This window comes from Carettochelys insculpta, chromosome 1 (genome assembly GCF_033958435.1).
Source record: "Carettochelys insculpta isolate YL-2023 chromosome 1, ASM3395843v1, whole genome shotgun sequence".
Classification (NCBI taxonomy): domain Eukaryota; kingdom Metazoa; phylum Chordata; order Testudines; family Carettochelyidae; genus Carettochelys; species Carettochelys insculpta.
In genome coordinates this window covers 52,896,863-52,918,285 of record NC_134137.1, presented here as the reverse complement: position 1 = coordinate 52,918,285, position 21,423 = coordinate 52,896,863, and the positions used below count along the sequence as shown (strand labels likewise).

At 41.4% G+C, this 21,423-nt stretch overlaps 1 protein-coding gene across 10 annotated transcripts in view; it reads right to left on the bottom strand.

The window, feature by feature from the left end:
* FRY (FRY microtubule binding protein) overlaps positions 1-21,423 on the bottom strand; it is a 308,821-nt gene that overhangs the window by 79,606 nt on the left and 207,792 nt on the right. For 8 of the 10 annotated variants that reach the window (XM_074986277.1, XM_074986272.1, XM_074986262.1 and 5 more), the window contains exons 40-47: positions 16,819-17,017; positions 14,401-14,555; positions 13,182-13,369; positions 8,711-8,805; positions 7,532-8,139; positions 2,923-3,020; positions 2,662-2,832; positions 269-409 (exon numbers count right to left, since the gene is read on the bottom strand). In XM_074986277.1, the coding sequence (XP_074842378.1) occupies positions 269-409; positions 2,662-2,832; positions 2,923-3,020; positions 7,532-8,139; positions 8,711-8,805; positions 13,182-13,369; positions 14,401-14,555; positions 16,819-17,017 (1,655 nt within the window). The remainder of the gene's footprint in view (positions 1-268; positions 410-2,661; positions 2,833-2,922; positions 3,021-7,531; positions 8,140-8,710; positions 8,806-13,181; positions 13,370-14,400; positions 14,556-16,818; positions 17,018-21,423) is intronic. The other 2 variants (XM_074986226.1, XM_074986235.1) reach the window with 1 other exon arrangement.

The window sequence follows — 21,423 nt, the reverse complement described above, 5'->3', positions numbered from 1 at the left end:
TGAGGAGAAGAATAGGGCAAGAGGGAGGGAGCGAAGAGGCAGGGCAGAGGTCAGGAATGAGTGATGGACCGGGAAGGTCATTGCATCATCATACAACATAACCATTTGGGTATAATGCATTTTCAGCATTAACGGACACCCCTTCCCCTCTATTAGTTTATTAAATTGAGGGTTTACTGTAAGTCCTAAGTTCCTATAGGAAAGTTTAATATTTCACAGTAACAACTGTTCAATTCATACTTTAATATATGGAAAATGCAATATTTACCTGTACATATTTTTCAATTGTCTTTAACACTTCCATGTTAAACTGTTTGACAGGAATGCCTGACAAGTCCATGTAACTAAGAAGACTGTAAATCATCTGCAAGAGGGACTGTTGCATGTTGGGAAGGCCCTTTTCTAGTAGCTATGGAAAAAAAAAGAATTTGAAAGGTTATTTCTCAGAAAAAAACAGCACCAACATGAGTCATGTACCGACAGCATTTCCCTAACTGAAAAACAATAATTTTAGAATGTCTTTTTACAACAATTAGTGATACTGTTACCAGCAAAACAAACAATGTAAGGTAAGTTATGGAGTCTGGTGCTAATTAACTATGATCTGATAATGAAATATAAAGCTTCTTGTCTTCCAGTATTCCCACTCTAAGCTACCTAGAAAGCCAATTTAAAGTCAGAATAAGCTGGCAGCTGAAGTTCAGAATTGAATTGAGACATCCAGTATGAAATAGCCAAATATCTTTTTCACTCCTTGGCTGGAAGTTTAAGGAAAAGGTTGAGGTGATACAGGCAGAAAGAATTAGAGCACTGTTATTCAGAAAGCTATTTATATTTACCCAATAAATTTCACTACCAATCCTCTCCAGGAATAGCAGCTTAAATACCCCCAAACTTTGAAATGGTTGGATCGGGATTCAGGAGTACATCATCTTGATATTGCAAATATAAGTATGCTTAACCTTGCATATGAGTTATTACAATGACTTCGAAGATTAGAGCCCTAAGGATTTGCTTGTCATATGAATAAGAAATTTCTAATCTGATAATTTTCTGTTAATGGCTTCTCTCCACACTTTGTGCTAACATGTAATACCTCCCACATGTCAAATCTGGAGGTGGTCTAATGTAATTAGAGGCTCTAGGACTAAGTGTTACATTTCAGCTCAGGCCATCAGAAGAGTCTTGTATAGGAACTGACAATTCACAGGGAGAAATGCTAATACTGAGGATTTTGTTGCTTTGGGAAGAAAATGCATGCAGGTTTCATCAAGAGTTCCTGCTTCCCTCTCTGAGGGGAACAGACACTTCATGAATACTTTTGGTGTTGTCCATGATCAGAGGATAACTGTGTTGGCTTTGATAATGAGGGTTGAGGCCTGTCTGCATTTTCAACTACAACCTTCTGTAATGTTTTCCCAAAGAGCTCTTCACTTCTGCATCTGAATGACTAAAGTATCTGTTTAAGATGACTGTTCTTTATTCATGAGAGTAACATGGCTTCCTTATAGCCACTACCATAGGAGTCACTGCTCTTGTCAACAAGTCATATTACCGATTTGACCAGAAGAGAGGCTGAAAACTCTCAGTCCATGCAGCAAGTCCCCTGCTTGCCACCAAATAACTTTTCCTTATGAAGTGCAGGACAGTGCTTTAGACTGAATGTCTACAGCTGAGGTGTTGAAATTTCTGTGTCATATGCCCTCCCTGTTGTGGTCCATGGGATGTTTTAGAAGGAAGTTTAAATTTAATTTAATAACTGGAGATACGCATCTCCTAGAACAGGAAGAAACCTAGGGAGGTCATCTAGTCCAGTCCCCTGCCCTCTTGGCAGGACCAAGCACCATAGTTAGTCACAGTCTTCACTGTAGGAACAGTCTGCTAAATGGCCCCAGACCCGGGGGGAAAGAGGAACTAGAAGCTGAAATGAAGTCATGACAATAAATAAATCTGAAAGTTATAAAACAAAAAGGTTGGGAAAATATGAATTGACAATTTGCTCTCTAGCTGGGGCAGAAGATCTGGTAACCTGAGCAGACGAGTAGGGCTCCACCATGGAGTATCCAGCAATACTAAATGGCCTCTGAATTTCACAGGTGGGTGACATTACTCATTTCTGATGAATGAGGAGAGAAGCAGTGAAGAAAAATTGTTCTCCCCAGAGTTAGAAGAATACATTTGGATCCAATACTCGTGGACATTCATAACAAGAAATGGGCCCCGATGTACAAAATGATTTAAGTTAGCTTTTGCAGCCCTTACTTACGTATCACTGAAATGAAAGAAAGTACCAACTTCAGTAAATGCTCACCAGCACAAGTAAGGGTTACACTAGCTAGCCCATAATTAAAAAATACAAACGGTTGACAACTATATAAGGTAATGTATAAGTATATACATACCCTTTGCGTTCCAAATCTGAATGTAATGGAAAACCCTATTTGTTCACAAGTGTGCACAACTTTAACAAGTAATCAATGTGAGGACTTTACTTGACTTTGGTGGGTTTTTTTTAAAGCATTCAGAAAAAATTCTATGTTCAGATCTGAGCTATGAGTAAAAACAGAGGATAGGAGACCTGTAAAGAATATCCAAGAGATTTTAGCACTTCAGTTTGTCTGTCAACAGAAGATAGAAAATAGTTTGGTTTTAAAAACTTACCTCAGCCAAATATGTAACCATACTTAACGTAATGTCAGCAAATGCTTCATGGAGGTAACGGCAAACAACATTTACCCAGGTAGCACAGTCTCTTGTATAGCTGTGAGTTTTATAAAGGGTCATTACATGAGCAAGATTTGACAGCTTGGGGTTCTTTTCTTCCAAGCAAACCTAATTAAATATGAATGTCACATTGAGTTAAGAACAAGTTAAAAACATTCACAAGACTTAATACAATGTACAATGTATTAAATATCATACCTGAGCAATCCTCTCTGCTGTATCCTTACAGAACTGGTTTGGGCTATCAAAATGTTGAATTAAATGAGGCAGGAGACATAAGACGTTCAGTGGGAACCCTGGTACAGAATAAACACGGAAAAAAGTGGATATTTGATAAGAGGTAGCAATATGTCTTTCAAGCAATATTTTGCTGGCAGCTGTCATCATAAAAGTACATTACAGTAATGTTATATGGAGTATTTCAAATTATGCAAGCCCAATATTTCACCTTAAGACTGTTATATCACATTAAACACAAAACCTATGAAATGACAAGGTGATTTCAAAGAGTGGGACTGACTCTGCAAATGTTAATCACCACCAGAAGTGCTTACTACCAGGAATAATCTCATGGTATTAAAAGTAGTAAGCACCGCTCCTAATTGTAAATGTTTGCAGGTTCTGATCCTACACCTTTGTATGCAACATTCCATTAATAATGGAAGCATTTTTGTAAAATGTGTACTTCTAATATGTAGAAATACAAGGAAGAGACAATAAAATAAAACAAAATGCTGGGCCTTACTCTCAGCTCCATATCCTTAAATTTTTAGACTGCCTGGTGGGGAGGAGGGGTTAGGGGAAGAAGTAGAGGTGGGGGAGTAAGATGGCTGCTATTGGTCAGCTGAGAATTCCCCAAATTAGGGGAATTCTGAATTGGTATAATGCTAGTGGGGATGCAAAATTCAGATCTAAACCACACTGTTCTTCCCAAAGGATGGGGTGCTTGGATACAAGATTTTGGTTCCAGATCTCGATTAGTGAGGACTCTCATGCCTCTGAAAAGAACAGCCCCTCTATAGCCCAGGGGAAAAAAAAAAAGAACTTGAGGCTTTATTGTAAACATATTGAAAAAACTTCACAGGCCTTGCTAGGCTCTAGAACTAGAAATGAAATATGAAAAAATATTCCTGTACAAAAACGTCATCTTTCCTGATCCCCTAATATAGAATAGGTATGCTGAGATCTCAGCCTCTTATGATCATCAAAACTGTCGTTTCCTTGTATTCCCCTGTTTGTCTGCATTCATCTGCTGTCTCTTGTCTAACATTGAGTTTGAAAGCTCTTTGTGGCAAGAACTGTCTTTTTGTTCTGGGTTTGTACAACACCTAGCATCCTGGAAACTCAGCCCATGACTGGGATGCTGAGATGCTATGACATTACAAATAATAAATAATAATAATAGCAAAGGAATTTCTTTTTAGTTCTTTCTTTGGCTAGATCTGCTATGAGTATAAACATGACTTCATTTAAAAATGTATTACAATTAGTGTAGGCAAAAATACACACATATTCCACCAGGGGCTTGTCTACACTACCACCTTCCTTCGAAGAAAAGATGGTAATTAGGGTGTTGGGAATTTACTAATGAAGTGCTGTGGTGCACACGCAGCACTTCATTAAGCAAATTCCCGCCCCTGTGGCAACTTCCAAGGACTGGCACGTGTCTAGCCGCGGTTCACCCGCCAGTACTTCGAAGTGTTGGGGCAATTTCGAAGTCCCTTTATTCCTTGAGGATTAAATATGAATGTAAAGGGACTTGAGGACTAAAGAGACTTCGAAGTTGGAGCAAATAGGAGTAAAGGGACTTCAAAGTTGCCCCGGGTGAGCCACGGCTAGACGTGTGCTGGTACTTATAGAATCATAGAACAATAGAGCTGGAAGAGACCTAAAAAAGCCATCAAATCCAGCCCCCTGCCCTAGGCAGGACCAAACCCATCAGATCAGCCCAGCCAGGGCTTTGTCAAGGCAAGACTTAAACACCTCCAAGGATGGAGACTCCACTACTTCCCTAAGTAGACCATTCCAATGCTTCACCACCCTCTTAGTGAAGAAGTTTTTCCTAATGTTCAACTGGGACCTTCCCAACCAAAACTTGAGACCATTGTTCCGTGTTCTGCCATCCGTGACCACTGTGATTAGCCTCTCTCCAGCCTCTTAGCAACCTTCCTTCAGTAAGTTGAAGGCTGTTATCACACCCCCTCAGTCTTCTCTTCTGCAGGCTAAACAGTCCCAGTTCCCTCAACCTTTCTTCATAAGTCATATGCTCCAGCCCCCTAATTATTTTGGTCGCCCTCCGCTGGACCCTCTCCAGTGTATCCACATTGTTCCTATAACTGGGGGCCCAGAACTGGACACAGTACTCCAGATGCGGCCTCACCAAAGCCGAATAAAGAGGAATAATCACTTCTCTGGATCTACTGGCAACGATCCTCTTGATGCAACCTAATATGCCATTAGCCTTCTTGGCTACAATAGCACACTGTTAACTCATGTCCAGCTTCTCGTCCACTACAACTCCCAGGTCCTTTTCTGCAGAACTATTACTGAGCAAGTTGGACCCCAGCCTGTAACAATGCTTGGGATTCTTCCAGCCCAAGAGCAGGACTCTGCACTTGTGCTTATTGAACCTCATCAGATTTCTTACAGCTCAATCTTCCAATTTGTCTAAGCCCCTCTGGACCCTATCTCTACGCTTCAACGTATCTACTTCTCTCCCTAGCTTAGTGTCATCTGCAAACTTGCTGAGGGTGCAATCCAACCTCTCATCCAGGTCACAGATAAATGTGTTGAACAGAATGAGACCCAGAGCATGGGGCACTCCACTAGAAACCGACCACCATCCCGACATTGAGCCATTGATCACTACCCACTGGGCCCGACCTTCTAGCCAGCTTTCTATCCATCTTACCATCCCTTTATCCAATCCACATTCCTTTAACTTGCTGACAAGAATACCGTGACAGACTATCAAAAGCTTTGCTGAAGTCAAGATAAATCACATCCATTGATTTTTTCCTATCCACAGAGCCAGTTATCTCATCGTAGAAACTAATCAGATTGGTCAGGCATGACTTGCCCTTCATAAATCTATGCTGACTATTCATGATCACTCTCCCCTCCTCCAAGTGCCTCAAAAGGACTTCCTTGAGGAGCCCCTCCATGATTTTTCCAGGGACTGATGTAAGACTGACCGGCCTATAGTTCCCTGGATCATCCTTCTTCCCTTTTTTAAAGATGGGCACTCCTGATCTCCATGACTTTTCAAAGATAATGGCCAAGGGCTTGTCAACGACATATGCCAACTCCCTCAGAACCCTAGGATGAATTAGGTCCGGGACCATGGATCTATCCACACCTAGCCTTTCTATATAGCTCCCAATCCGTTCCTTCCCCACCAAAGGCTATCTACCTTCATCCCACAGTGCATCACTTATTGCATTAGTCCGGGAGCTGTCCTTGTCCGTGAAGACAGAGGCAAAGAAAGCATTAAGGACTTCAGCTTTCCCTACATCATCTGTCACTGGGTCAGCTCCTTCATCCAGTAGGGGCCCCACACCCTCTCTGATCACCTTCTTCTTACTAACATGCTTGTAGAAACTTTTCTTGTTATCCTTCACATTCCTCATGAGTCGCAATTCCAGTTGCGCTTTTGCCTTCCCGATAACTGCCCTACATTGTCAAGCTATACACTTATATCTCTCCCTAGACACCTGTCCAAGTTTCCACTTTTTGTAAGCTCCCATTTTGTGCCTAAGTTTTCCAAGGATTTCCCCAGCAAGCCAGTCTGGTCTCCGATCATATTTATTTCTGTTGCTGCGCATTGGGATGGTTTCTTTCTGCGCCTTCAATAGGGCTTCCTTAAAATACCACCAGTTTTCCTGGACTCCTTTTCCCTTCATGGTAGCATCCCAGGGGATTCTACCCACTGGGTTCCTGAAGGAGTCAAAGTCTGCTTTTCTGAAGTCCAAGGTGTGTAATTTACTACTCTCTTTCCTTCCTTTGGTCACGATCCTGAAGTCTACCATCTCATGATCACTGCTTCCCAAGTTGTCACCCACTTCAACCTTCCCTATTAGTTCCTCCCTATTTCTAAGCAGCCGGTCGAGCCGTGCATGACCTCTGGTTGGGTCCTTCAGCACTTGTACCAAGAAGTGATCCCCAACATTCTCCAGAAACTTCCTGGACTGCTTGTGTACCACCATATTGGTCTCCCAAAAGATGTCAGGGCAATTAAAGTCCCCCATGATAACGAGAGCCTGCAATCTGGAAACTTCTCTCAGTTGTCCAAAAAAAGCCTCATCTACCTCATCATCCTGATTTGGCAGCCTGTAGCAGACACCAACCACCACATCTCCAGTGTTGCCTACACCACTGAGCTTGACCCATAGATTCTCAACAGGCTTTTCTCCCTCTATGTACTGGAGTTCCAAGCAATCATAGTGCTCTCTTACATACAGTGCAACTCCTCCTCCTTTTCTCCCTTGCCTGTTCTTCCTGAACAGTTTATACCCTTTCACGACAGTGCTCCAATCATGCGAGTCATCCCACCAAGTCTCTGTTTAAAACTTCGAAGTTGCCGCGGGGGAGGAATTTGCTTAATGAAGTTCTGAGCATGCACCACAGCACTTCATTAGTAAACTCACAACACTCTGATTACCATCCTTCCTTCAAAGAAAGGTGGCAGTGTAGACAAGCCCACGGTTACATAGGTATTTTAAGGGAGCATAGTGGGATTTTCATATCGGACAAACATAAACACAACTTCATAATCAAAATGTGAAAGATGGGAAAACATTGGCTTTACCTATAACTTGAGAGGAATCCACCATGGATACTCGTGACACTGGTGTCAGCAAACTGAAGAGCTGTAAGGTGAGGTCAGTGGTGGTCAGGGAAGTGAATCCTTTTAGCAGGAGCTGCTGCAGCCCCAAGAAATCCGTCCACTTTAGCTGTCCTTGTAACTTCTGTAACTTCTCCCTATTTTCAACTTTATCCAGTGGCAAGTAAGCTAGTAGTTTATTCAACAACCGTAAAGCCATCAGATACTCAAATTCAAAATCAGATTCCATCAAAGCTACTGCGACCCAGAAGATGGTAGCTAACAGGTTGGTTGGATTATTAATATTCGATGGATCGGTTAGGCTGTCTTTTAGAGAGGATGAGCTCCTGGTCTTAGAGGAGAGTCCTTGCTGGGTGCATGCCTGAATTCTATCGAGTGTGGCACTGCGTGGTGGGTCTGAGGATTTGTCCACAACACCAAACTTTTTGGGTACAGAAAAGCTCCTCTGGTGTCTGCTTCGTTCAGCAGTGGCAGTGTTACCACTTACAGCCCCAGGATTCACATTCAGCTGACCCGTACTCTTCCGATTTGCAGTCAGTTTAGTGCTTGATGTTAAGTCTGGTGATGATGAACTAAGCAAAAAAATAAATGGGTTTTATTATATATCAGTGCACAAATGTAGAAAAGTAATGTGTACAAATAAAAAGAAAATAAACCAAGACTTCATCAAAAGATAAACAGTAAAAAAAAAAGTGGGGGGGCAGGCAAGCTAAAACCAAGCTATCTGTTTCACCCAATTGCAGATCATGATATGATGATATTATGATCTGTACCCACATCTGCAATATTCTAAACAAAGTAAATGTTTTTTTCCTATACATCTTTTCAAGTTTAAGTTAGGTACGGAAGAAGAATGTGAAATCCTAATGTTATTAAGTTAAAGAGGATGTTAAATCTACTATAGACAGCTGAAAGGAAGAAAGACAAGCTAAAACAGGCTGGGAGACTTCACAAGTTTATCAATATTTATTTCAACAGATGCCAAACTGGGCTCAGATGCACACTTAGGCTTGCTCTGTAAACATATTTTGAGCAAGATCAGTTATATCAAACCATTATCTGCAATTCAGTTTGCAGAATGTTGTATTGTTTCATAAGTGTTATATAGAAAAAGATTACGTGATTAAGGGAAGACACTCTTACCGAGATAACACAGTCAAGAGATCACTGTTCTTCAAACAATCAGATAGATTATCCACAGTAGCCTCCAAGGTAAGTAGTGCTTCCATTACATAACCCTATCAAATACATACAGTCAGTTATTTTAGCAAAAACAATCACAGTAAGTCATGATGGCTGTGGCCACACTACCCCCTCTTTTGGAAGGGGCATGTTAATGAGGGATTTTGGAAGATGCTAATAAGGCACTGACATGAATATGCAGTGCTTCATTAGCATAATAGTGGCTACATGCAATTTGAAAGTGCCACTTTCAAAATGCACGCTGCCCCTGTAGCCGGGGGCCTTTTGAAAGGACCCCCTGATTTCGAAAGTCCTTTCTTCCTATATGGCTTTAGGAAGAAGGGGTTTTCAAAATCAGGGAGTCCTTTCGAAAGGTACCTGGCTACATAGCGGCGTGTGTTTTTGAAAGGAACACTTTCGAATTGCATGCAGCTGCCATTATGCTAATGTCTCATTAGCATCTTCCGAAATCCCTCATTAACGTGCCCCTTCCATAAGGGAGGGGTAGGGTGGCCACAGCCTAAGGGCGGCTGTGTGTATATTAGCAAGTTCTTTTGAAAGATTTTTTTGAAAGAAGGGGCTCTTTTGAAAGATCCCACAAAGCATCTACACATAAAAAAGTGTTCTTTCAAAAGTAAATTAAAAGAATGCTGCACGCCTTTTGAAATCGCTCTTCCTCTCCCATTTCAGGAAGACTGTCCCCTGCCAAAAGCTTCTTTTAAAAGAAAACATGTGTAGATGCTCTGCCGGCCCTTTTTTCTGAAACAGCAGTCCTCATAGGGCCCAGTTTTTCGATCCCTGGCCTGGTTCTTTCGAAAAAGCGGGGGCTATGTGGACACTCTCTTTTGAAAGAGCAGATCACTCTGTTGATCCACTTTTTTGTGTGTGGACACATTCTTTCAAAAGAAGTTCTTTCAGAAGAGATATTCCAGAAGAGCTTCTTTTGAAAGATCTCTGTAGTGTAGACGTTGCCAGTATGTCTATACAGCAGCCTTATTGCAAAATAGGCTATTCAAGAAGAGCTATTCCATAACAGCTTACTTCAAAATAATGCTGATGCACACAAAAAGTGCACTTCAAAATAGCACTTAGCTATTTCAAAATACAGCATCTACACACATAAAGCTTATTTTAAAATGGAGCAACTTATTTCAAAATAGAGTCTATTCCTTGTTTCAACAGCACCTGTTTTGAAATAGACACTATCCCTCACAGAATGAGGTTAACTAATTTTGAAATAAGACAAACGCTATTTCAAAATTATTTCAAAATAGCGGCTGCATTGTATAGACACTAGGATAGTTATTTCAAAAAAAAAATTTGCTATGTAGACCTACCCTAACAGTATATAAATTTTGCACTGACAGCATGGGAAAACAGAACACAGCAGTAATTCGACTAAAAAGAGTCACTACATTGTACTTTACAATATTACTGCATATTTAATTTTTTTGTCTCCCTGAATAATCTGCGAAGGAGAGAGTATACTGAAGGAGCTCGGTCATCCTATCAGGAGATAATGGGTAACAGGTTACTGAGCCTTTCACCTCTGTGCCATTGCTTCAAATTCTACATTGGCAGTTGTGACAGAATATTATTAACATATTGGGACTACTTGATGATCTATGTAAAATGTGTTGGTAATCTCAGTCTACTTCCTAATGAAAGTTTATAACACTGAGATTAGGAAATAGCACTAACTAGAATGCTGTAGTTGTCAAAATCTCAGGAGCTAAAGCAAAGATTACCAGCCAGAGACCAAACTATTTCTCCATCAATAAATGGGGCATTTTGGTTAGGGTATAGTTTTGTTGGGTTTGATTTTGTTTGTTTATTTGCTCCAGCAGATAAATTACAACACGGGATACCAAGTGGTGTCTGTAACAACAACCAAACCCAAATGATGTAGTTACAATGATTAAATACTTTCCATTCCAACTGTAAGTAAGTAAGACGTTAAAACAACAGCTACTAAAGAGAGACATTTTAAAAACAAGCAAGTATGGATAATTTTCAATCCAGAATTTTAAGAAAGCTGGTCAAGGAGTTCCATTAATTTTGATTTTCAAGAATTCTTGGACTACTGGGGAAATTCCAAAGGATTAGGAAAAAATTAATGTTACATTCTTATTTAAAAGGGGTAAAGGGATTGATCTGGCTTATTATAAACCTATTGTTCTGATGTTAATCAGAGGCAAAATAATGGAAAGACTGACATGGAAGTTACATAAAGAATTAAAGGAGGAGGAAGATAGTACAATTAATGCCAACTGTCACAGAAATTAGATTGTGTAAAACTGATTTGATTGATAAAGGTAATGGTGTTAGTTTTTTGTAAGGTATTTGAGTATGGTCTTGCATGACATTCTGATTAAGAAATAAGGACAAAACAAATTCAACATGGCACACATTAAATGAATCACAAGCTGTCCCAAACAGGGCTAACTGTCCCCTTCTATCCCAGGGACAAATGTAATTGTAAATGGGCAACTGCTGAGTAGTTATGTTTCTATTATAGTGTCACAAGGATCGATTCTCTGTCATATAGAATTTAACATAGTTATTAAAGAACTAGAAGAAAGCAAGCCATCTCTTTATATATTTTAGAGTGTGTCTGTATGTCCATTAGTCTGTCCATCCACGTGTCTAAGTCTGGTTGTTCAAGAACTCCTCCTAAACTGTAAGAGCTGGGACCACCAAATTTGGTATGCAGCTTCCTCTTACTCCAGCTTAAAACAAGGTCAGGATTTGGGTGTGCCATGAAAATGGGATGTGCCTGGAATGGGAATGTTTTTCAGAACATGGAATGGGAGGAGGCAAAGAGAAGGGATGGTATACTGCAGAGTGACCACTGGGGGGCAGCCTCACCAGAAAAGTGGCCTGCTGGAGCTGGGGCTTGCCATCTTGCTGGCCACCAGACTGCGTAAGTGGCCTTGTTGCCTCAAACCCCCTCCCTGGCCCTTGGCCACAGCACTGGAGCGAGGGGGCAGGGAGGAGGGAGGGTGAGAAGGCCCCTGCCAGATGGAAGGTGGGAGGAAAAAGTCCTCACTGAATGGGAGGAGAGGAAAGGGAAGAAAACAAGCCACCACCCTCCCAAGAAGCCACAGCCTGCCCAGTGTGCTGGCCTACTGGCCAGCATGTACAGGAACTCCCTCCCCAGTGAGAACTGTCTGGGGCAGGTATGTGCCCTTCCTCTCTACAGCCTCTGGACCAGGAAACAGTGATGGGGTTGGCAAACACACCCCACCCCCTACCCTCTGGGACAAACCATCAGACAGAATGTGCAGCCTCTTCTGTTCCAGGGACAAGCTGGTGGCCACCACACTTTCACGGACCCTCCTCCCAATCTCCTGCCCCAATTCCTGCACTCCCACCCACTGCCCAGAGCCCCTTCTCAAACCCCCCATCCTGAATGATCCTTTATTTTTCTTAAAAAGAGATTCAAGAGAGTTTGTTTTTAATTGTGTTTTTATTCTCCATTGCTCATAATACTCTCAATTTAGATTAAAAGCTCATAGGCTGCACCTACACTACAAGCTGCTGTTGACAGCTTGATGCAAATGAGGGCTCATGACATTGCAAATAGCCACGATTCGCATATTCACACAGCTAATCTGCATATTCATGCAAGATAGCCCTGCTGGCAGAGGCTGCTGTTGGCAGGAAACAAGCAGTGTAGATGTGGTTCTGCCAGCAGAACTCCCCTTTGTTGGCAGCCCCTTGTGCCTTGAAAAAAATCAGGGATAAGGGGCTGACGACAAAGAAGGCTTTTGCCAGCAGAACCACGTCTACGCTGCTTGTTTCCTGCTGGCAGCTGCCTCTACCAGCAGGGCTCTCTCACATGAATATGCAAATTAGACATGTGAATATTATTGTAAAAATTTTGTGAGCCCTCATTTGCATCAAGCTGTGGCAGTCTAGATACAGCCTCAGTGATTTAAATCTTTTAGAATATGGCAAATATAAATAGTCCCACCAACACATCCAGTGGGCCAAAACCTGCAGCTCTTAACCAAGCAAGATTCCTAATTGCTTTAAAGTTGAATATTGTTTAGTAACGGACAATGGAATTTGGCCCAGTGTTTGCAATGTAACTGCTTTTGTAAAAGCAGCAGTGAAAGCTGAAAGTGCTGTTTCTGTTAACCCCACTATGGTCAATCGTTTAAAAGGTTTAAAATTTTCCAGTAGGTGACTGACTTCGAAAAAAATCAGATTTTTTTTCTAGACTCAGATTACAATATAGTCTGATAGTGGCTTTGACAGCGCTTTTATAATTTTAGAAAATGTGATGAGAACACAATTTTTCTTTTCTAGGCTCACCTTCCTACCGGCATTGTAGTTTACAAGTTTATTTCACCTACACAGTAAAATGAAACATATAATACTGAATATTCACAGAATTGTCAGGAAAACAACATTGTCACATGTTTACCTGAATTTCATCTCCATGTTCTCCTATAACTTCTACCAATCTTGACAGAAGGTCAGACAGTGCATGAGCAGAAAGAGGCTGTTTTAGTGCCCTGAATATCTGGAAAGAGCGACCAGCATAGTGTCTCGAAGAGCTTGCAAGAGCTGTCTGCAAAGCCACTTCACTCAGATGCTGTTCCAGATGAAAACCTAAGCAGCAAGAGTATAGTATGTGGATATTTAAAATCTAAAGCAGTAGATTTTACTGCATGAGACAAAGTTAATTTACAGTTGAAGTCCATAGCAGACCAATTCAAAGTTTTGGTAATTTTTAAGGTATATTAATTTATGAAATAACCACTGTAACCTTCTTTACAAATAAGTGAATAAAGGTATTACTTCACGTACAATAAACAGAATTGGCAGTAGTCTAGGAGGTAAAGACAGTATATTGCACTGAACCTGATACAATAACAGTAAGAATTAAAATCTGCACTGAATTAAAAACAAAGGGCAGAATAGTCTAGTTGTAAAAGAACAGAGCTGAACCAGAACTTGGAGTTGTGTGATTTCAAAATTTCTTCCATCTTAGAGCCAAACTCGCAGTGCATTCACATAAAAATCTGTTCTGCCGACATTCTGTTGACAGAACTAGGCACTCTTGTTGACAGCTGTCTGCCTCTGCCCCATGAGGCATAATGCCTTTCTTGACAGAATCCATCAACCAGAAAAAGTCATGTGGATGCTTCGAGGGCCCTCTGTTGACAGACAGCGCTTCTGGTTCACCGGGCAGCCCTGTTAGCTGTGCTTCCGGCTGGCTGTTCTGTCGAGAAATCGGTGGGCAGTCCGGCTGCTCTCTGTCAGAGAGGACCAACAGAGCAATCCGCTTTCGTGTGTGGCTGCAATCTGTCGACAGTTTTGTCAGAAGATATCTTCTGACAGTAACTTCTGTCGATGGATCACTGTAGTGTAGACATAGCTATAATGTAATCAGATTATTTAAAAAAATATGAAAAAATTACTTGACAAGTTTTAACCCTCACATATAAAAATACTGCAAGAAAGAAGATATCTTTAACAAAGAAAAAAGAATCATTATGAAATTATTACTTTCACAAAACAGAGGGCACTGTTGCACAAGCAAGTATCTGTAGCAGCTATTCAGGAAAACAGAAACTAGCATGAAGAGGCAAGTTTTCTAAGCCAACACTGGGGACTTATCTACCAGTTGGGCATTTTACCTAAAGTACAATCATGGAAAAAAGTTTCAGTACCCGACTTGGAATCTTTAAATACAGACACAACATGTCGCAGAAAATTAGTTAGTTGATCAGCACTCTTTGTATTCTGGTTTTTGGGTGTGATATCTTCATGGCACCAGAGTGGACCAAATGCCCTTAAAGAAAAGAAAAATGTGTAAGCATTTTTTGAAGTAGCTGAAACACATACAAGTAATTTACAAATTACAATTTTACTGTAAGTTCAAAAAGACAGAACTATTTGCTGATAAGTGTGATTAAACACAAATCTATGAGCATTATAACTATTACTACACTGACATCAACTTTACAAAGATTTTCCGTTCAAAATACACTACAGGCTCTTTCTTTTCACCGGCCACTTGCTGAAGCCAACTGAGAGTTATTTTAGGGTTTCTTTACTGGAAATTTTGGAGCACATCTTTACTTTCCATTTTCTACAGTGGAAGGCTTCAAAAGAGTTGGAACTATCATGTTGTATATACAGTAAACCCCTGACTTACACGTAGGCTGTGTTCCTGGGCAACCACGTGTAAGTCAAATTTCACGTAAGTTGGGGGGAGCTGGGAAACTGACGAGCACTGCTGCAAGCAGAGCTGCCGCCTGGTTCCCAGCTCCCTCTACTCCTGGGAGTGCTGCTGGTCAGTTTCCTGGCTCCCGCAAGTGGAGTGGAGCCAGCAGTGGAGGGAGCCGAGAACCAGGCTGCTGCCAGGTTCCTGGTTCCCTGCTACCCCTGCGAGCCAGGAAACAGAGCAGCGCAGCAGTGCTGGTCAGTTTCCCAACTCCCGCAAGTGGAGCTGGGAGCTGCTTGATTCCCAGCTGCCCACCACTCAAGATTTCGCCTCATGTTAATCCAAGTAACGTGCAAGTCGAAATCATGTAAACAGGGTTTTTTCTGTATAGTGCAGCTGTGTACAGGAAAGGCCCTAGGCATTCACATATCAGGGCAGAAAATGGCTTCTGCACCCTATGAAGCAGCAAATTGAAAAATAAAATGGCTGAGTGGCACAGTGATATGGTACCTCCTGGAAACTGGTGTCCAGGCCGACTTCCCTACTTGCCAGCCTCTGGAGTTGGCCACAGCTGTATATATCTTTTACACTGGGGAATTTTACAAAAACGAAAAACAACCACTTTGGCTACCATAGTATACGATAGCATGAACAATGCTCACCACATGGATTCTGGTGTTTTTAGTATTGCTGAAAAGAAGTTAAAAACAGGGTCAGCCACAAGAATCTTGTCTACATTAAGACTCCTACTTGCAGTTGGGCCAATAGCCACTGTGGGCCCTGGGACAAGATGGGAGCGGGCCCTGGAAGAGGCAGGATCAAGGACACAAGGGGCAGGGCCTAGGGCAGACAGCTTGGACTATGGAGCTGCCCCCACCCTATACCTCGCAGCCGCCTGGACAGCAAAGGGGTGCTTCTGCAGCAGTTCAACAGGGTCTGGAGCTCAGGCCACTGCTGCTACTGCCAAAGTAGCAGAGGCGACCAGACCTCTGGGCCCCTTTAAAATGCTAGTCCCTTGTGCAGCTGCCCCCTAGGTTGTCCCGCATCAGTGGGCCTGCTCACAGGTGATAACAATAGCGAGCATTTATTTTTGTAACTTTCTTAGTGTAAAGCTGTCTTTTGGCACTGATCTTGATGGCTACAAGTCCTGTTTAAAGCCTACCTGGGAACTCAGCATGAAAAAGCAAATGAGTTATGAAACTGTGTTTTTATTTTTTTTACTTTCCTTGCCTGTCTCCTGACTTGTCAAGTTTACAGAAGTCAGTGGTATTGCCATTAATATTGCCATGTAGAAGAAAAATACTGAAATTGATACTGAAAAGACACCCATCTGTGCTTGATTTGTTACTCATTCAAAGTGCTAAGTGCAAATACCAACATGCCCCACCCGATGAACTAATACACCAAAAAGCCTTTATTTACACTGTAGTAAATGGAATGTCTTCCTTGATGAAATACAAGTTTACCTCTGGTTAAATTACAAAGACTTTCCAAAAGTATTTTCTTTTAAAAAAATCAGGTAAGATTTGAGAAGAAAACATCACTCCAAATACAAGTTCTCCAAGTAGATAATAATATTATCACTTTAGAAAATTAACAAGTTAAATAAAAAATTTCTAAGTCCCAACAAAATCACATACTATACGGAATTTTGCCAGTTTATAATGCTTATATGGTACATAATTCACACATAATGCCAGCCCTTTGGCTGTGAGCTGAGAACTACATTGCAACAGAAAAAAAACCCAACAACAGGAGTTAATTATTACTATGTGTTCACCTCAAACATTTTCATCTGTGTCCTTTTAAAGTTATTACAGATACTTTTACAGAAGACATGAACCTTTTTCATGGGTAATCAGCAATACCCTGTGCTTATCTTGATTACCTGGTAGTCAGAAATTCAATTAATTTGTTTGCCTTTTCATCTGTTTCAGCAGCTGTGTCCATGTCTTCTACCTCTTGCGTAATCTGTGGGAGATTTCCACTGCTGCCTCCTAGACTGATACTGGAGGATGTAGAGCTGGAGCTCAAACCAGAATCTGGCACTGGTGATGACTGGTACTCCCGAAGAAAATCAAAGCCACCTGGAAGCAGCACAGGAGAAGATAAAGATGGAATGCCTCACGTAGGTCAGTGTTTCAGAGGAAAGAATAGGACAAACACCTCTATTAAATAAATAGCTACTGAAAATGTTCACTTGGAAGCAGAAAAATAAGCAAGCTGTTGAAATCTGCAGCAAGAGTAAAAATCTGGTGGTCTTGTACTTTCAAATCTTCAGAATGCAATATAAATATGACTAATTCAAAAGTCATGGTAAACATTTTTCTGCACTGAAGGTATAGCATCTGTAAAATAAAAGTTTCACATGTTGTATGCAAAAGCACATCTTCTTGTAAGCCACATTATATTTAAAGAAGTGTAAAAATATGTCTCCAATCAGGCTAAACCTATGCAAAAGTATAGTTCATTAATTCAGGTTGGTCTGATGTTGAATAAGGTCTGCAAAAAATGTAAGACAGGGTCTTAAGTTCATAACACACAGTGAGGTAAATGATATTATCCTCATTCAACCTCATTTTACAGATGGGGAAATTAAATTGCTTAACTCTGTGCACAAGTGGTCCAGCTGAGTATTTGCAGCATCAAAGTTAAGAATGTGCTGTGTTAGATCTGGCCTACAAACAAGGTCTTGTGGCAGGGTGGGGCCAGGAGAAGAAAAGACAGGAGTAAAAACAGCAGAGATGGAGCTGACAATCAAATTGGGAGCAGCTGAGGCGTAGGTGGCCCTAAATCATTTAGAGCCAGCTGATCCCACTCAGGGCTACCTTTATAAGCCCCTCTCCATGGAGGGCAAGGGGAGCGTGATTAAGGAGAGTTTGGAAGGTAAGTGAAGAGAGGAAAGGAGACTTGGAGGACCACTAGAGACCACAAAAGAGGAAAGGAGCCTCAGCAACCTGGGGGGCTGGACTGTCTCAGTCCAGGGGAGGGGCCTGAAGCTCATCCAGAGACTGTGAGGAACTGGTCAGCCAGAGGAGCCAAACAAAGGAGGGGACTTCCTGCCACAGCTACTGCTAGTGGAAGGACATACTGGGGGAAGCGTCTGGGGAAGTGGCCCAAGGAGAGGGGCTGCAGGGGCAAGGCCAGAGGGAGTCAGTCCTTGCTGGTAGCAGCCATCCAGGGTCCCTGGGCTGGAACCCGGAATGAATGGGTGGGGACTGGGTTCCCCACAGACTGCCCCCTGCCCCAAGCAAGGGTAATGGGGCTCATATGGTGGGGCCAGTGGACTGAAAGCAGGACCTGGGGCCCAGGAATGAGACTGCCCCTGCCACAGTCCCCCAACCCCCCCACCCTGTAATAAGCAAGCTCCATACAGACCACCAAGACCTACCAACTCCAAGTGGCACCAGATCCTGCCATTAAGACAGATGCACAACCTACAGACATATCTCCACTGGTATGATGAACAACACCCCCCTTTCAAGATCCCTGGGTCCTAAACATGCATATCACAATATGTGGTGTACTTTCATCCAGTACACTAAATGCCCTCATAACAAACATCAAAACAAAAAAGCAGTCCAGTAGCACTTTAAAGATTAACAAAATAATAAAAATAATTATTTTGTTAGTCTTTAAAGTGCTACTGGACTGCTTTTTTGTTTTGATCGTCTATATACTAACACGGCTCTCTATGTTACTACTCATAACAAATATGTGGCTGAAAAGAAACAATCACTATGCTCCCAAATGAACTCACACGGAAAAATGGTAAAAGACCAAATCACCATTTCACCTGAGGGCAAACACTGTTCACAAAATGATTACTCTAAAGCTGACCTTTGATTTCTCATCTTTGAATGCACAACACCTTCAAAAGATGAGCCTGGAAACTTCAACTTACACCTTTTAGACATCAAAAATCATGGACTAAATAAAGACACTTCATTTAGGCCTCTTTATAACAACCTACTACCCACTAACCCCACTTTGTCCTTTGACAGAAGAGGTGTTCATTTGCTTTCTTGGCCTTGAATGGTCTCGTATAACATCTTAACTTCTTGCGCTAAACAATCGGTTCCACCTTGTCTTTAATGATGACACTCAATACTTTTCCCAGAGCTGAAGAAGCGCTCTCTGTAAAATACAAAAACTTGTCTTGTTCACCAACAGAAGTTGGTCCAATGAAAAGTATTACCTCATTCCCTTTGTTCTCAGAGAGTCAGTTTCAAAGATCAAATTGGAAGCCAGGTGCTTTCATTTCAGATTTGAAGCTATAGCTACTCTCACTGAAATGCTGTCCTTATCCAAACAGCAACTCCTCAACATTAGGGCTATGTCTACTCTAGAGGGCTTTGTCAATGTAACAGGTGCATTGTCAACAAAACCTGCAGAGTGTCCACATTAAAAATGTGTTCTGTCTACACACTGTTGACAGAATGCAGCACTTTTGTCAACAGCCTTCTGCCCCTCCCCCACAAGGCAGAATGCCTTTCTCAACAGAATCTGTCCACAAAAAAGCCATGTGGACGCACCAGGGGTCCTCTGTCAACAGACATGATTTCCAGGTCATGGGGCAGTCTGCTGTGCTTCTGGTTGGCTGTTCTGTTGAAAGAGCAGCTGGGCAGTCTGGATGCTCTCTGTTGATGGAGCAGATCAACAAAAGGATCCGCTTTTGTGTGTGATGGCAATCTATTGATTGCAGTTTTGTCGGAATATCTCTTCTGACAGCAACTTCTGTCAACAGATCATTCTAGTATAGACATAGCCTAGCTGATTAAAAAGCATTTTAACTCAAAAGGACCTTCTACTCAATTCACCATGGGTCACAAAAGAGGCCCCGATATGGGGTATCTAACACGGGTATACCCAAGTGAATCTTAGGAAAAAATGAAAATGTACTTTAAATTTCATAGTGTACTCTATAGGTTTAATAGTTAGTGAACATATAAAAGAAAGAAGGATTGTCACATAATTTGGGAAGAAAATATATATTTTTACTGCTCTTATGGGCATATAAATCAACTGACAATATTTTTGTAAAAATTATGATAAAGTTTTGCAATGAAATATCTGAAACATTAATGTGCAATAAACAGTCCTGAAGTATGCAAAAACATTGCTCCCCATTACTGTCAGCATTCTCCTAAAGGTCTCAGATTAAAAATATGAAAGTCATCAATCTTCATTTGTTCTGGCCATGCACCAAAGCAACTGAATGAAGGCCAAAAGATTAAAGTTCTAAAGTTTTCTTTAAGCTTCTACTGTTCATGAAGTTATGCACAATTCAAGATGCATAATCAATGTTAAAAAACCACCTTAACTTGAATAAGAGGTGGGGGAAAGCCGATTGGTGCGGGGGAGCACCTGGATCGGACGGAGACTTCTCTTACACGAGGCTCCATAGACAGGGATTCCCTAGAAGTTAGTCAGATAGGGAACGTGGGAAATAATATATGGGCAAGATCAGATGTAAAACAATCATGCATAAAAAAATCCACCGTGTCTGTGAAAGGCGGACATATAAATAGTGGTAGTTTTCTAACATGCTTTTACACTAATGCTAGGAGTCTGTCTAATAAGATGGGTGAACTGGAGTACCTCATATCAAAGGAGGAAGTTGACATAATAGGCATCTCAGAAACATGGTGGAATGAGGACAATCAGTGGGACACTATCATACCGGGATATAAATTATATCGGAAAGACAGAACAGGTCGTGCGGGTGGCGGAGTGGTACTATATGTGAAGGATAATATAGAATCAAATGAAGTAAAAATCCTAAAGGAATCAAAATGTTCCATAGAATCATTATGGATAACAATTCATTTCTCTAATATGAATATGGCATTAGGAATATATTACCGACCACCTAACCAGGACAGTGATAGTGATGCTGAAATGTTAAGGGAGATTAGAGAGGCTATCAAAATAAAAAACACAGTAATAATAGGAGATTTCAATTATCCCCATATTGATTGGGTGCATGTCACCTCAGGACGGGATTCAGAGATTAAATTTCTTGATGCCTTAAATGACTGCTTCTTGGAGCAGCTAGTACAGGAACCCACAAGGGGAGAGTCGGTTCTCGATCTAGTCTTAACTGGAACGCAGGATCTGGTCCAAGAGGTAACTGTTACTGGACCGCTTGGAAATAGTGACCACAATATAATAACTTTTAATATTCCTGTGTTGGGAAGAACACCGCAGCGGTCAGACACTCTGGCATTTAATTTCAAAAAGGGGAATTACACTAAAATGAGGAAGCTAGTTAAACAGAAACTAAAAGGTAGAGTAATTAAACTAAAATCCCTGGAAGCTGCATGGAAACTGTTTAAAGACACCATACTAGAGGCCCAACTTAAATGTATACCCCAAATAAAAAAACACAGTAAGAGACCTAACAAAGAACCACCATGGCTAAACAGCCATGTTAAAAAGGCAGTGAGAGAGAAAAGGGCAGCTTTTAAAAAGTGGAAGTCAAATCCTAGTG